The sequence below is a fragment of the Podarcis raffonei genome, chromosome 1, assembly GCF_027172205.1.
Source record: "Podarcis raffonei isolate rPodRaf1 chromosome 1, rPodRaf1.pri, whole genome shotgun sequence".
Taxonomy (NCBI): Eukaryota; Metazoa; Chordata; class Lepidosauria; order Squamata; family Lacertidae; genus Podarcis; species Podarcis raffonei.
In genome coordinates this window covers 84,163,270-84,179,586 of record NC_070602.1, presented here as the reverse complement: position 1 = coordinate 84,179,586, position 16,317 = coordinate 84,163,270, and the positions used below count along the sequence as shown (strand labels likewise).

General features: G+C 46.5%; 1 protein-coding gene across 2 annotated transcripts in view; it reads left to right on the top strand.

Annotated features, from left to right (window-relative positions):
- Window positions 1-4,488: 4,488 nt before the first annotated feature.
- The window catches only part of LOC128419645 (unconventional myosin-X-like), a 74,169-nt gene continuing 62,340 nt past the window's right edge, over window positions 4,489-16,317 (top strand). For both annotated transcript variants that reach the window (XM_053400596.1, XM_053400588.1), the window contains exon 1: window positions 4,489-4,809. In XM_053400596.1, the coding sequence (XP_053256571.1) occupies window positions 4,789-4,809 (21 nt within the window). In that variant the 5' untranslated portion in view covers window positions 4,489-4,788. The remainder of the gene's footprint in view (window positions 4,810-16,317) is intronic.

Below are 16,317 nucleotides of genomic sequence, written 5' to 3'. Positions count from 1 at the left end.
TGATGAAAGTCCCAGTCACAGGAAAAGAGTCAAGAGAAACAGAATGAGTTTCAGTGTTTCAGGTTACAGTGGAAATGGCCTTGGATGGGAGCCACTATTTTGCCACCAGGCACTTAGACTGAGGTCCTCTTGGCTACCTCCAGTTGTGGCTTTGTGGAGGAAATGGGAATGGCCTGATCAATGACTGTAACATTCCACTTCTTTCACTATGGTGTGCCCTACCCTCTCATTCATGGGCATTTGGTGGGGGGGGACAGCCCATTTTTCTCTTTAAAGACCAGAAGAGAGATAAAGAGAGAGGGGGGGTCATGTTTCCCTTTTTGGGTTTTGTAGCTTATGTCGTTATCCATCTAAAGCCGCAATCTGACATACTACTAGCCTCTGCACCTAGCAGATTCCAGATAGAAGTCTCAGCTCTGGGGAATGTGGGACAAAGGGAACAGAATGTTTCCGTTCTTTTCCAGAGCTGGCAAAGCAAGTGACAGGAATCCCAGCAGTAGTGTTTTCTGTTCACTCCTTTGGCACACAAACATCTCCATACCTGCTGAAAGACATCTGTGCCAGAGCCTCATTCCTGGCATTCTGAGGAACTGCACCACAGTCTGGAGGGTTTTTCTGGAAGCAAAACTCCTGAGATATAACTAAAAGATGTTGGCTGTTTACAGGATGGTAGCGCTGCAGAAAGCTTGCTGGGGAGACCATGCATTAAAAAGTAAAGGACTCAAAAATAACTTAAACAAGGTTTTAATAAGAAAAACAAAAACTCCTTTTACACTAAGTACATTAACAACCAAACCAGACCCAACCACCAACCCATCCCCCAGGGTAATGGGAGAGCTAGGTGCTGCTCCTTATATACTACACCCAAATGCTGACACACCTTAATCAAATACAACTCAGCAGCACCTGCTACATTTCACAGCTGTAAAGCTGGGTCTCGTTATCTTACTCTGGCCCTTGCTCTGGCCCCTTAAAGACATACACATTGGGTGGAACAATGATGAACCTTTACATTTAAATAAACCATTCAACAGAATCATGTGCCAAATTTTGCAGCCAGATCCTAAACTAGCTATGCTCTCAATCTATGGGACCCAGTATAAATTTACACCCCTCAAAGACCTTAATGCCTTTCCTATCACTGCAGACAGAGAGAGATATTTGAAGAACTGGTGTTCAAAAGGGTGTGGCACTTATGTAGCTCTTTCTGAAGAACTGACCCACCAGGCTCAGAGTGCTCAGGGGTGCTGCCAGACAAGACTAATTCCATGAGACTTCCTAGCATTCATTATGCATCACCATGAGTGTTAACTGGTGGGATCTCCAGTATCTCATGCACCTTTTTGGAAAGACACTCTCATCTGATTGCACAAAGCCACTCTGTTCTCATCTACACAAATATATAGCCTGGAGTCTGCATTGCTCTAATATACCATTTGTTCTCCTATTTTGTTGTATGCTAGGGATGAGAAACCTGTGGCTCTCCAGATGTTGTTGGACAGCAACTTTCATCACCTCTGCCACTGCCTGTGCAATTGGTATTCAGAAGCATACTACAGTGGTACCTTGGGTTAAGTACTTAATATGTTCCGGAGGTCCGTTCTTAACCTGAAACTGTTCTTAACCTGAAGCACCACTTTAGCTAATGGGGCCTCCTGCTGCTGCCGCGCCGCCGGAGCACAATTTCTGTTCTCATCCCGAAGCAAAGTTCTTAACCTGAAGCACTATTTCTGGGTTAGCGGAGCCTGTAACCTGAAGCGTATGTAGCCTGAAGCATATGTAACCCGAGGTACCACTGTCCCTCTGACCGTGGAGGTGGAATGAGGAATCAGACTTAGTAGCCATTGGCAGCTTTATCATCTTAAGAATTCATCTAACCCTCATTTATACCCATCCAAGTCTGTGGTGATCACTGACTCTTGAGGGAGCAAATTCCATCATTTAACTATATGCTGTTTGAAGAAGTACTTTATTTTGGATGTCCGGAATCTTCCAACATTCAGCTTCACTGGAAGCCCCCAAACACCAGTTGGTGAGAGCATGCTGCTGATAATGCCAAGGTTGCAGGTTCGATCCCCGGATGGGACACTGCATATTCATTCCTGCAATGCAGGGGGTTGGACTAGATGATCCTTAAGGTCCCTTCCAACTCGACAAATCTATGATTCTATTGTTATGAGAGATGGAGAAAAACTTTCTCCACACTAGGCATAATTCTATTCACTTCTCTCATGCTGCTTTTCATGTGGCGTGTGGGTGTCATGTATAGTGTTGAGTTGTACTTGTTGCTCACAAACATTACCTTGAGGAAGCATCCATCCATCTTCATCTCATATACAGTGGTACCTCAGGTTAAGTACTTAATTCGTTCCAGAGGTCCGTACTTAACCTGAAACTGTTCTTAACCTGAAGCACCACTATAACTAATGAGGCCTCCTGCTGCCGCCGCGCCGCCGGAGCCCGATTTCTGTTCTCATCCTGAAGCAAAGTTCTTAACCTGAAGCACTATTTCTGGGTTAGCGGACTCTGATACAGACACTGAGCAGCAAGCTTTGTACCTCATTTCATCCTTTCTTTCACCAGAACAAAAAGGAGTTCTTGTGGCAGACGCATTTTGGCAGGCGCTTTTCATGGACTTGCAACCCACTCATCAGGTACACGAAGCACCCATCTTGCTCAGCATAACCACGCAAACATGAGTCGATTAATAGATTAATTGGTTTAAAATATTTCAATCACTGAATTGGGCAGAAGATTTGTAAATGTTTTCAAACAGCCAGTATTTTAAAAAGGATTGTGGTGTACATGCCTGCTGAGAATAGATGTCCCCTCCTCAGAGTAGGGAGGCTGCATTTTTGAAGAGGGTGCCCCACGAAGGTAGCAACTACAAACAATGGGTGCCTTGCAAAAATCAGAATGTTTTTCTTCTTATAGGCAAACATATTCAGTTTAAATTGATGAATGTATTGCTTAACTAAACAAAACTCAAAATGCTTAATCAAATCAGTCTCCTTTAACATGCAACAGCTGCAATATAGATGCAAACTTCTCTCTGAGTTATGGCATATTGTTGGTGTTTCAATGCCTACCGAAAACTCTTTTATTCCCCCAAACCTTTGTTGGCAATTATTATTCATCTGTTTTTAATCTTTTTGCATTGGATTAACTATTGTTGTTGTTATTACAATACAGGTTGTCGTTTTGTGGTAGTTTTTATATTCTGCTGTACACTGCTTTATGATTTTTAAATAAAAAGTGGTATAAAAACATTTTTTAATAAATACATACTAATGCACACACACTAGTGTCAGCTAACTGCCTTATAATAAATAACAACAACAACAACAATTTATTACTTATACCCCGCCCATCTGGCCGGGCCTCCCCTGTCACTCTGGGCCTTTCCCATTTTTAATTGTTCCACTTCTTCCCTTGGTGACTTCCAGATAATTTTGGACTACAACTCCCAGCATCCCTGATCACTGGCCACACTGGCAGGAACTAATCGGAGTTTTAGTACAAAAATAAAAAATAAATCAGGCAGGTGGGGAAAAGTGTCCCAAGGCATCTATTCCATTTCTGAGTGGGTGGGTGACTGTTTCTTGTTTTCTAAGAGCACATGCATGCACTTGAACACTATGGCGCCATGCGGTGCACAGCCTGTCATTTCACACACTACATCTGCTGGTGGATATTTTAAATGCTGAAAACATACTGAAGGGCAATTAACACACATACCCCACATATATTTAACCAAAATATTAGAATCCTCTTGTATTAAAATCAGTGGAGAGACAAGCTGTTGCAGAATAAAGACATACAACAGGCACATACCCTCCAACATTTCTCCATTGAAAATAGGGATGTCCCTTTCCATAATTATAATTTTACTATTTATACTCCATACATCTTACTAGGCTGCCCCAGCCACTCCGGGCAGCTTCCAACCTATATAAAAACATAATAAAACATAAAACATTAAAAAAGCTTCCCTACACAGGATTGCCTTCAGACGGCTTGGGGATCGGATAATTCCATACCCTCCAACATTTCTCCAGTGAAAATAGGGACACCCTAAGGAAAAGTGGGACATTGCAAGATCAAATCAGGAACCGGGACAGCTTCTCTAAATGAGGGATGTTCCTTGAAAATAGGGGCACTTGGAGGGTCTGCAGATCCCACGACAGTGTGTAACAGGTACAGAGAACCTGTGGCCTTCCAGGTATTTTTGGAGACTACAACACCCATAATCCCTGATCTTTGGCTAGGCTGACAAATGTGAAAATAAATAAAATTACCAGCCTGCGCGTCGCTATGTCCAACTTAGCACTTCAGAATCTCCAGGTCTCAAGCCATGGAACATATACTCGGCGCTAAGCGCGAACAAGAGAGCTTCTGAGCAAGTACAGAGTGTTTTCCCGCTACCCACAAACGGGATCACAGGAGGCAGGACTTCCAGTCCAGCGTTCCTGGGAGTGACCTCCCTGATCCCTCCGCGCCTCGAGGCGGGCGGAGGCGAAGGTGGGGCAACAGGCCGGCGCTAAGCAGGCGCCACCCAAGGCGCTCTCGGGCTCCAATCAGGCGTCGGGGCGGAGCCGAGGCTGGAGCCGGCCACTGGGCTCGCTCTGCCTGCGGGATGCTCGTGCTGCGGCTCTTGCTACCGAGCGCGCCGGGGAGGCGCTGAAGATTTGGAGCGAGGGCGCCGCCGCCGCCGCCTCACCAGGCCAGGTGGACGCCTATGAGGGAGAAGCGCCACCGCCTCTGGAATCGGCGTTGCCTTCGGAGCAGATGGACCCCCAGCTGCAGGAGGTGAGAGCGCGGCGAGGACGAGCCCGAGGGCACAGTCCCGCCCCCTCCAAGCTGCTAGTCCCTCGACACTAGGACTCCTCTTCTTCCCTTGCCTTCAAGCGCGGCGGCGGGCGCGCGGAATCCCTTTCCACCCGGCCAGGAGCCGGCCGGCCAAAGAGGAGGGGTCGCCCCCAGGTCCCCAGGCGCCCCTGCTAGGCTCGGCTGGGCGAGACTGCCCGGGCGGGGGGTGGGTGTGTCGGGGGTCGGGTCTCGTTTTGATCCAAGGGTCTCTGGCGGAGGGTCGAGGCTGAGGCCAAGGGCTTCTCCCGCTTTAGATCCAAGGAGCAGAGGAGCAGAGGGGGGCTTCTCAGTCCATGAAAGGTGAAGAAGGGGCACCATCCTCACACTTAACCCTGGCATTGGGAAGAAGAGGGAGGGGGAAAGCTGCAGGGTCTCCAGCGGAAAACAGAACCGGGTCCGGTGGGGACCTTTTGGGAGCAAGGGGTGATGATCCGTTTGCTAGACCGGGGCTATGCTTGTCAAGCTTCGCTGGAGCAGGAGTTTCCTTCTGGGAGGGGAAGGCGGGCGTGAGACAGTCTGGTTGCTGTGGGTGACCCTTAAAACTGGCCCCGAGAATCTCCCACCCTTCAGCCGGTCTGTACAGTCTGTTGGTGTCCAAGCCTCTCTCCAGTGATGACAAGGGAGGCTTTGAACCTTGACTTGTTGGGATCCAGGGGGCAGATTTGGCACATCTGATTTCCTCCTTTGCTTCTGCGAGGATGGGTGCATCCTCCTGTGTGAATGAGTAATATACCCCAACAGACGTGTTAAACCCAGAACTCGTTCTGAAATGGATGAGCCATTTGGGGATTTTATGTCTGTCTGTGTTACTAATTCACACGCTGGATTTTTGCTACGCTCATCTACTCCTCTGTTTCTCTGGGGAGAGGAGATGACAGGGTGCTCCCTTGATTGAAAGTGGCACTCAGCTGCTGCTGTGTCTGGTTTTTTGTTTTTTTTAAAGTGAAAACAGTCACCTTACCCTCCTCCAAATGAGCAAATTCGGGCTCTGTGCCCAAGGAATTCCCGTCAATACAGTTGAAGAGGGCTGGTGTGTGTGCGCATGCGCATGTGCACATGCATATTTCCACATATCCTTATTCAGGATGCTGGACACAGGCAGCAGAAGAAAAAAATACTGGGGAGAGGAGGGGGAAAGGGAGGGCAAAGCGGGGGGGGGGGGGGAATTAGTCACGAATAGTCTTGCCTGTTGATTCCTGAAAGAGAAATAACTGTACATTTCACATTAACCGTCTCCAATATTTCCTCCGAAGTCAGTCTTGCTGACTTTGATGGAGTAAACTTTCAAGTTGTAGGAATCCATACTTATTTCATGTGCCAGTTTGTTATTCAATTATAATTTATACAGTACTGTATGTGAAAGGACCTTTTCTTTAAGTAACCACCAGGGGTCCAGCAACAGTGTGATAGATGAGGGGGGTGAAGCAATTTGCCTGGAAAACACTTGCTGCCTCACTTGGCCTCTACTATTGCCTATGTGTGTTTGGGCTTGGTCTTTGTAACCCAGAACACTTACTCCAAGCGCCATAGGTGGCTGCTGCTAAGTCTCCTTCATACCAGGAGCAACTTGGCCTGTTGCAGCCTGCCTTCAGGAGATGGAGCCCAAAGCCCTAGTTTCCCCCAGACCATTGTAACCTGTATACCCCTCTCTTCCTAAGAGCTACAGCTGTACAGACATCTGGCAGGTGTCTTATTAATGCAGCAGTTGGCTACTGCTGTGCAAGCAAGAGTGCCTTCTTACTCTGGCCTAGAAGTGCCGAAGAAAACTAAGGGCTGAAAGTGGCCTTGATGTGAGCAGTGATGCTGTGTGCTGCACGGTCTGCTTGTCGCTGCCCTTTTCTGAAGCAGCACCAGATGACTGAGCAGTAAATGGCTAGCCATGGCAGTCCTAATTCTGTTTTCCGGGACCATAGTGCGGAAGAGTTGTGTGGGAGCACAGCTAAGCTGTGGCTTGGACTGGGGGGTTGATGGTCTTTGGGCCACTTTGGCCTTTGGCTTTCCCCTTGACTGATGCTTGAGGTTTTCCCACCCTCTGTTAGTTTCTGGGCCATTAAGCTCAGTGTCTGAGCTGTCCAGGCACTAAGGGAGCAGGAGCAGATAATGGGTTTAAGGGGCTCCATCTTGCCCCCACCCTCTCTTTGTGTTCTTTATCTGAACAGATGTTTTTATGGATTCCACCCTCCTCTCACCTCTTCACACAGCAGGCCGTGTCTGCTGTTCCCTCCCCCAATTCTCCTTGCACAGAATGTGGCCGGGAGCTGCTGTTGCACCCTTTAACTGATTAACCTAATGCTGCGCAGAGCGTCTGGTGCCTGGCTATAATTGTAGGGAGCCCCATTAGCTCGCAAAGGAGCATCTTGCCCCTCAACCCTCTGTGCCCCAGCCAGTATGGAAAGGACTTGAAATGCAGGCAGAACAAAGTATCAGCCCTCCTTTTACATCCATGACAGTTCTTTGCAGCCCTTCACACACACACACACACACACACACACACACACACACACACACACTGCTCAGTAGAATCATGGCTCTAAAGGGCAGACACTGCAGGGACCAGGGCTTTTCTCAGTAGTCTTCAAGCATAGTTGCAGGTACCTCCAGTGGGTAGTCAAGTAGCCAAAAAGGATCTGCACAGGAAGATAGAAATCTGTCTTATTCTGAGTCAGACCATTGGTCCATCTAGCTCAGCAATGTCTCCAATGACTAGCAATGGGTGTCCAGGATTTCAGATGGGAGGACATTGCCAGTCCTCCCTGGTGAACTGGGATCTTCTATATGCAAAGCAGCATATAGCTGCCCTTGGCTGGAATGCCTAAGTTTGTGATTCTTTTTTAAAAAAAAATACTGAAGGGCACTCTAGACCTGGTTAGAGGCACTTTCCATATTATTTATTTATGCATCTATTTTTACATTATCCAAGAGCTACGCTTGTTACTGGAACAGATTCTGGCAGCCCAGCACAAATGCAAGACATTACAACCAACAGGCTAGGTTTGCTCCTTTGCTTTTAAATTATATCCTACTTTTCTGTTGAACAACTTTCCCTGCATGTCTGTGGGCAGGAAGTGGGTGACACAGAGGATGTGATTCTCTGTCTTGTCTGCCTTTGGGGACTGTGGCTCTTTGGGATGAGCAGGGAGGTCTGGGTCAAGCTCTGAGAAGCTGCTTCTCTTTCGACATCCATTTCTGGTTTGAGCGGCTCATCTAAAACTGTGAGTAAAATCAAACCTAAATACAGCCATCTGCAATTTTTAAAATATAACTAAACAGAAGGGGGGGAGAGAAGAGCAGAAACAGAAATGAGGCATAGCAGACCAAACAACAACAACTAACCCTCTTCTGAAGTCTTCTAAAACATAAGAGTTTTCTCCTTCCACAGTGATAGAAGGTCAGGAAGGAGGTGGGCACCTCCCCCTGCCCCCCTCCACTGGGGAAGAGGGCTCCCAAGGCTTGTTGGGTGTGCAGTGGCTGAAAAGGTGTCATGTTATCTACCTAACCTTCAAAGATGCCCCTCAGCAGTGAGAGCAGATAGTCTTATATGGAGGAAGATTAGAGAGGGATACAAATCCCAAAGCAAATGCTTTATTTGGTGGGGGAGTGGGAGGAGGAGAGCATGTACAAAGTCAAGACTGAGAAAAGCATATGGGTGGATGGATGGAGGCTGAGATGAGGAAGCCGACTGTGGCAGGAGGGACAGAGTGTGAACTGAGGGGGATGTGTGGGCACGGGACTGCTCATATTTGCTTGCCCTCTTGCCCAGCTGGTTGCCACTTCTGTGCTTGGCATGATTTGCTGGCTGGATAACTTGGCTTCAAGCAGTAGCTCCGTGCTGTGTCTTGAGTATATGAAACAAAACCAAACCACACAGCAACACTCAGAATGGGCTCAATGGCTTGAAGGGCATCCCCTGTGGTGTTGTGGAAGTCCTGGGTGGCACAGAGCCCATTGTGCCTTTTAGTGCCTCTGCATGTGCGGTGGGCAGGCTGCCCTGCTCTCTGGGGAAGCCTGCCAGCAGGCGCGGGCACTTCCCTTTGCAGGCTGAAAACCAGAGCAAACGGTTGAATGGTTGCCTTGCTCTCCCTTCCCCCTCCGATCTCAGAGAAGCCAAATCTTCCACAGTGGCCTAGTCACCCTGGCCTGCTTCTTCCCTGGACATATAACCAGAAGCAGCTCAGCAAGGGAGAGGGAGAGGTGGAATGGGGGGAGGAAGATGACTGCAGCTCTGTGCCTGGAGGAAAGTGGCTTGCAATCACAGTGAAAACTCCTGCACAGCTGGATGTGTGTGAGAGAGAGAACCGGGTGGTCGGGGAGAGAAAATGGTGGCAAGGGGTGTCCAAAGGGAGTTGTGACTATGACAGTGTTTTCCCTGTATATCTGTGGGCAGGAAGTGGACGACCACAGAGGATGTGGTCCTTGTGTTTGTCTGCCTCTTGCTCTCTGCCTTTTTTGTGCCAGGGCTTTTTTGGGATGAATGGCGGGGAGGCCTGGGTCAAGCTCTGAGAAGTTGCTCCTCTGCTCTCGTCATCCATTTCTGGTCTAGATGGTTTGTCTGCATGTTCCAAAACTTTGTGCCTCGCTTAGCTCTCTGACGAGTTAGGTGGCTGCGTTTTTCCTTACGCCATCATCTTCCCAAGTGACTTTTCTTTGGTTGAGAAGATGGTGGAGCCACAGAGCAGGGAACAACCTGTGTCCAAAACCCCTTTGTTGACTCTTTTGGCTCCCAAACAAGTAGCTTGTCACCATAGAAGGCAATAAAGCATGTTCAGCATAAGTGAAGGTTGGATTATTGTACATGGGGCATGTTTGGCCAGGGAGATGGTTGCCTCACTGCTCTCTTCCTGAGAGACGGGGTAATTGATTGTGTGTGTGTTAGCGGTAGGAGATGTAGTGCCCTCCAGATATTTTGGTCTATGACTCTCATCAGCCTCAGCCAGCATGGTCAAGGATGATGGGAGTTGTAGTCTAGCAACATTTTGAGGGCACCACATAACCCCGCTGAAATCAGGAGGCGAGTGTGGCACTGACCGTCGTTATCTGACTGCCCATTTTTTGATGTAAGAGTTCTGAACCAGATGTTGGTCTGATCTCACAAGACTAATTATTATTTGTTCGCTTATTACAACCCAGTCCTTTCCTCCAGAGAGTATAGGGTTTTCCATTTTATACTAAAAACAACCCTGGAAGGTGAACTAGACTAAAAGAGAGAGAGAGAGAAATAGGTCCAAGGTCACCCAGTGCAATTCATGGCTGAGAACCTCCTTGGTCTTAGCCAGGACTAACCAGTATATCTCACTAGAATTGAATTGTTATGTTCAGACACACACCTTTTTGGATATATGGCAGGGAAGATAACATGGGCCAGAAACAAAAGCCTCAGGAGTAGTGATCAAAGAGGTTCCTTATGGGCACTTGAAGGATATTAAATGTGATATGGAGGCATACAGTGTGATTGGCTGAGCAATTGCACTTGCATTCAGAAGTTGGTGTACAAACTAAGGGACAATCTAAGGCTGAGTGCTATTGCGCTCAGGTCCTGCTTTCAGGCTTCCCATGGGCATCTAGCTGGCCGCTGTATATGCAGGATATATGCAGGATATATGGAGTACATAGGCCAGATATATGGAGTAGATAGGCCAGAAGATCCTGCAAGGATCTTCTTATGTTCTTATTTCACATGTGTGTGTTTTTCACTTGTGTGCAACATCAATATTTTCCTGTGTAAAATGCCCATTGTGGTTCATATTGCCAGACACCAGCTCAATACACAAATTTGGTGGCAAGTTAATGAGTGTTGAGTATTTGGCTGGGGAGAAGACAGAGAAGTGAATCAACTCCTAAGAATTTCTAACTCCTTCCCCACCCCCTTTTAAAGATACCAATGTGTCATTCATTGTAAGGCTACTTAACCACTCTGAAAAATTAAGTTTCCAATTATATAAGAAATATCACTTCAAGAACACAGGGTAGGTGTTTGGGAATGCTTTTTTATTATTATTAAAGTAAGGTGTTGTTGCATTGCATTGCTTTCTGTGCCACCTCTGTCTATTAGCACTCGGGTTAATTGCAACGTGAGGTAGTACGGTTAGTTATTACACTGTGAATCCAACAGCGTCACATTAGCAATAAACAATTAGCAAATAAAGTGGACCACAGTTTTTGTTAGGAAGAAACAACTGGCAGCCCAGCAGCTCAGGCTGGCCTCCATAGCATCTCCCATGGCCTCCGATCCCTGGGATGTGCTCCCATTATTATGCACCTTCTGAGCCCCTCTTTCTGAGGCAAACCAACTGGAGTCTTGTCCAAAACTTGCATCTTCTCACCTCCAGAGGCTCTTCCAGCGTTCGTGCAAACACAACTGAGATGATGAGTTGCATAAGGGAGAGAATTTTAACAGAGTTTCTGTGGCTGTTCATGACAAAGAGGGATATAAATAATGAGCCCTTTGCTAGTGACTTGGACCAAGATGCTAACGTTCATCAGGAGGAGACACAATAAGATCATAAGTAGAGCTTGCTTGCTGGATCAGGCCAATGGCCCATCTCACAGTGGCTAACCAGGCTGCCTGAGAGCTTTACCAGAGCCTGCTCACCCTGGCAAGGAGAGGGTTAATAAACCTTTGTCTGTGTTTTGACATGTAAGTGGACCCCTATTTAAAAAAGCAATAGCTGATCATGAATCTAGGTTCCTTGGTTTGTTCCTTTCCCCTACCTAATCACCCACACACCGATGTACATCTGGATTTTTTAAAACCTTGGAGGCTGGGATGGGTAGCTTTGTGTCCAACATCTACTGCTTTCATTTCCTTTGGATTTCTCTTTCCCCATTGTAGAGAGCTCCAGTGCTTGAATTTTGCCAAGGTCATTCTTGAATTTCATTTGTGTCCTCTTCCAGCGTTTGCGATTCCCTGGGGGACAAGAGGGGGAATGAACCTTGCATCTATTCTTAGGCAAGGGAGAAAGGAGGATCCAACAAATCATGAACCTGTTAGCTTGACTTTGGTCCCAGCCTTTTTGCTAGAACGAATCGTAAAACCATCCGTCTTGAGGACGGAGCTGATGTCACCCTGGAGGGGTAGCGTTGTGGTGTTTAAAACAACAGCAGCCAGCACAGCTCTGACGAGGATGCTTCGTGCCAACCGGCCAACCGGCGTGCGCTCCCTCATCTTTCGAAAATGTGACTGGCCTGATCTATGCGAGGAGATGGGGGAGGGATGCAGTTTGCAAATGCACCTTGTCTTTCAGTAAAGCACTTTGGCACAGCTCCATACAATGTGCTCATGCAGAAGCTCAGAAAATTGTGGCTGCCTCGCAGCAGCTCCACCAAGCCCACATTTACCTATAAACGAGCTCCCTGCTAATGCTTATCATTCTAATAGCTTCCTATGAAAATAACAGCTGGAACATTCACCCAGATCTTATTTTGTTGTGCCCAGAGCATCCAAGCTTGTGATGCTGCTCAGCTCAGATGCTGAATGCAGATGTGTCTCTGCTCAGATCTTCCTAGTATGGCACAAGAGAGAGAAAGAGAGAGGACTCTTGGAATGATGAACCTCCCATAAGATCAAAGTCAAAATGCTACTCTTTGATTGTAACAGAAATGGAGGAGTGTGTAGTGCATGACTGGTTCATAGTCACAAAGAAAGAGAGTGGAACAGAGCCCTCGCCATTTTTAACCAGACATGTGGATTCATCGAAAGCTCCTTTGACATGCCAGTGTTGTAAAGTAAAGTAGGTGTTCAGCCTCTTCATCAGAAGGCAAAGGCTCCAGAAACACAAGCAATATAACATTAAATAATAAAAGTCCAGAGAGCTGTGTTTTGAGAATTTGATAGTTTTCCATAGAAACGCATGTCATTTTTGGATCCAGATATCTGGTTGCACTTCAACCAGTGCAATGCCAGTGACACACACTGTTCTGCTTTTTCTTATTTTGCCCCACTCTTCCATTCTACTAGCTGTTTGTATGGCTGAGAAAGGTTCAAATACAATTCTTTTTGGCAAGCGTGGAAAAAAGAAGCAGCAGCAGCTTAAGCTGAACGAAATTGGAATAAAAGACCTATAAGTCTGAAGTGGACAAAAATAATTCTGTCACATCTGCAGTGGGATCTGAGTATGACCCAAATCTGAGAAACATTCATTTAAAAAAAGGGGGAAAGGAGGGGGGGCACTGAACAGACTATTGATTAAACTGCTGGCCTTCTTTCACTTGTGTGTTAACAAAGGAAATCAGTAGTGAATAGATATTTTAAGAAATATAAAGCTAGGAAGCCATGTAGTTCTAATACTCTATTGGCTTTGAAGCAAAAAAGCAGCTGTTAAACATTTCCGGCGTTTAGAATTTTTTAATTTATTTTAACCCTCATCCTTCAGACATGGCCAGGTGAGCTGGTTAGTGCAAAACTCTGATATTGGTGATGTGTTCAGTGGGTTGCCCAAAGGCATGAATGCACCTGCCACAGATTAGCAGATGCAGCAGCCTGCCCCAACTCAGGCAATGCCTTATGGTGACTTGCTATGCACAGTTCTAGGAAAAGGCTGTGGCAGATGGCGCCATTGACTCCAGCACCAACCCTGTCGGGTAGCCTGGAAGCAACAGAGTGTCGCGTCCTATTTCTTTCTCTGTTGGCCACCACCCACATATGCACCATTTATTTTATTTTATTTTATTTATTACATGTATATACCACCTTTATCTTCCAAGGAGCTGAAGGTGGGGTACATGGTTCTCCTCCTCCCCCATTTCACCCTCGCAACATCCCTGTGAGGGGGGTTAGGCTAAGAGATGGTGACTGGCCCAAGGTCACCCAATAAGCTTCATGGCTGAGTGGGGATTCAAACTCTGGACCCCGGTGAGTTCTGACTGACAGACGACTTTGTCCAGCCAGCAGGAGGAGTGGGGCACAGCCAGGAAAATGGCCATGGGTCTAGAGGATGAAGCAAGCAAGGTGGCTACAGGAGGGCTGTCAAGGTGTTAGACATAACCTTTCCTCTGAGTGCCTGTTGGGGAGTTGGTGGGAGTGACCTGAACCTTTCCACCCGGACCAAAGGGAGGATGCTGGGCAGTATGCCTTTGCCTTCATCCTGGATTGTCTCTTCCAGGCGATATTGTTGTTCTACTGAACAGGACATCCATCAAATATCCAGTTTCAGACGACTCCCTATATTGAATGACATTTCTGCAAGAGCTTTCAGGATGAGGTGTATGAACAAAATGGAAGGAGTTTGGGTCACAAAATACAAATTTAACGGGTGTCTATATAATGACCCAAGTTCACACATGCATGCCATTCTAGTCACTTGATTATTTAATGCTTGTAGTACTGTTCATTTGACCAGCCAGTGAAGTTTGAGTTTGTGTGTTAGGGCATTTGTAACTGCAAACCCCTCCCATTCAGTTGGTTGCATGACTACATTATTTGTACACATGTAGGGTTTATGTGCATGATGAGGGATCGCATAAAAAAGCAACCAATCAAATGCATTCAGGTGAGGGAGGGATTCCCCCCCATCCTATTCTCTCTCCCCATTCTCCCCAATTTATTCTATCCTGATTGGTCATGTGGATAGTCCTATTGGTTTAAACTGGTTTGTGCTTCAAGTGGTATATACATTCTGCCTGTACTATTTGATGCCTGTAACAACTTATTCATGCATGCAGGCCACCAGCTGATGTAGAGCTAACCACACAACGAACATTCATGTGTCAACTATCCTTAAAATAGACATGGTTCTATATTGACACAGTTCAGTATCCAAAGGCACCATCAACAGTTGGGAGAGCGTCTGATGGGCCAGGAGAGAGCTGTCATTTGTGTCTATGTAGATGGAGGCAAATATCTGTACATTCTCCTCATTTTCAGTGATGGAACAACTGCTTTGTATAGCTCAGTGTAGGAATTAGAATAAATTATACATATTAGAATTCTACCAAAGGGCCTCTGAAAGTAGCATCAAGCACCAGGCGTCTTAATACCATGCTGCTGAGTAGTCTCCACTGTCATGGTCATCAAGGAAGTCTGGATCGTGGAAGGAATTTTAACCTGCTTTACCAGACCTTTGAGTGCAGTACAATAAGCTGAATTCTCACCTCTTCTAGATTGTGGAGAGGTAATGTGGAAGAAAAGTTCAGGTGGAGTCATCAGTGTGGAGACAAGAGCTCCTTTCCAAACAGACTACCTCTTGCAATCCACTCATCAGAATTTGTGCGTATGTAAGAAGATGGCAATGGTTTTACTTTGATTTTTTTGATGCTGACCCCATGCGACATGCTGTCGCTGTAGATAACAGTGAGGAGTGCATTTGCACGTTAATTGCCATGAGGTGACTGAATAGATGTTGCTCTGTGTTTTCTTTTTTTGAGAGAGAGAGCGCAAAGCAATTGCAGAGTTTGTGTGGAAGCAGAGTGGAATTGAATGTCAAAGGGAACCCTGAATGCCCACTCTTCAGCAAAAAACTCCCCAGTTTCTTTGCTCCAGCAAACCGTGTTGCCTTGATGGACATGCAGTGTTGCTCAGCAAGGTGCAAACACTTGGTGGATCTGGGCAGAAGGGTGACACAGGAGCTCACCCGCAGCGCTTTAAGATCTAAGCAACTCCCCATATTGCCATTTGTGGGAAGGGTAGATGCAGCTGCTACTACAGCTGAGGACACTTTTGAACCAGTAGATCAGGGAGCTGGAAATTAGATTAGTCTAAAGGCATTGCTTGATTCCTGTTCCCTGGGGCGGTGAGTCTCCAGGCAGATCTCGCTGCCTGTGACCTTGCCCGGATTTGCAAGCTAAGCACAGCTGAGGAGGGTGGGTGGGTCTCTGTTGCAGGGAAGACCTCCAAGAAAGGAAGGGCGGTGTCAGCTGGTTCGCCCTGACCTGCAGCCACTGATGGCGCAGCCTGAGTTTCTCATCTCTCTTGTTATTTCCTTGCTGCTTGCTGACAGGGCAGCCTCCCTTTTTTCATATCAATTGCTCTTTTAGGCAGGTATGTTGTCTCATTCTTGAAAGTGAAGAAGGTATATCATCTCATGATTTGTTAGTCTTGCAAACTGGGAATTACTGCAGTCCCCTGCAACCCACCTTTCTCTACCATGAAAAAAATGACACTGACACAGAGAGGAGCAGGATAATTTGTACTTGGTTTCCCTGCTGTCCCATAAACCTAGTTTATGCATGGCAGTATCACATATATAATTACAATTGGGTGTATATAATGTGAGCAGAACTAGTAGGTTCCACTTAAAAGATGTAAAGGGAAAATTTACATCTGGAAAATGCTGGAAAAAGAGCTGGAAAATGCTGGAAAAAAGAGTATCTGAGCATGTCAAGCTAACAGATGGTGCTAACTTTTTTAAAAATACAGAAAATAAAAATGAATGTGAAACTGAAGATAATCATGAATAAGCATGGAGGTATTGACTATTGCTCTGCCATCATCATGAATTCAGTCTCTCTTATGAA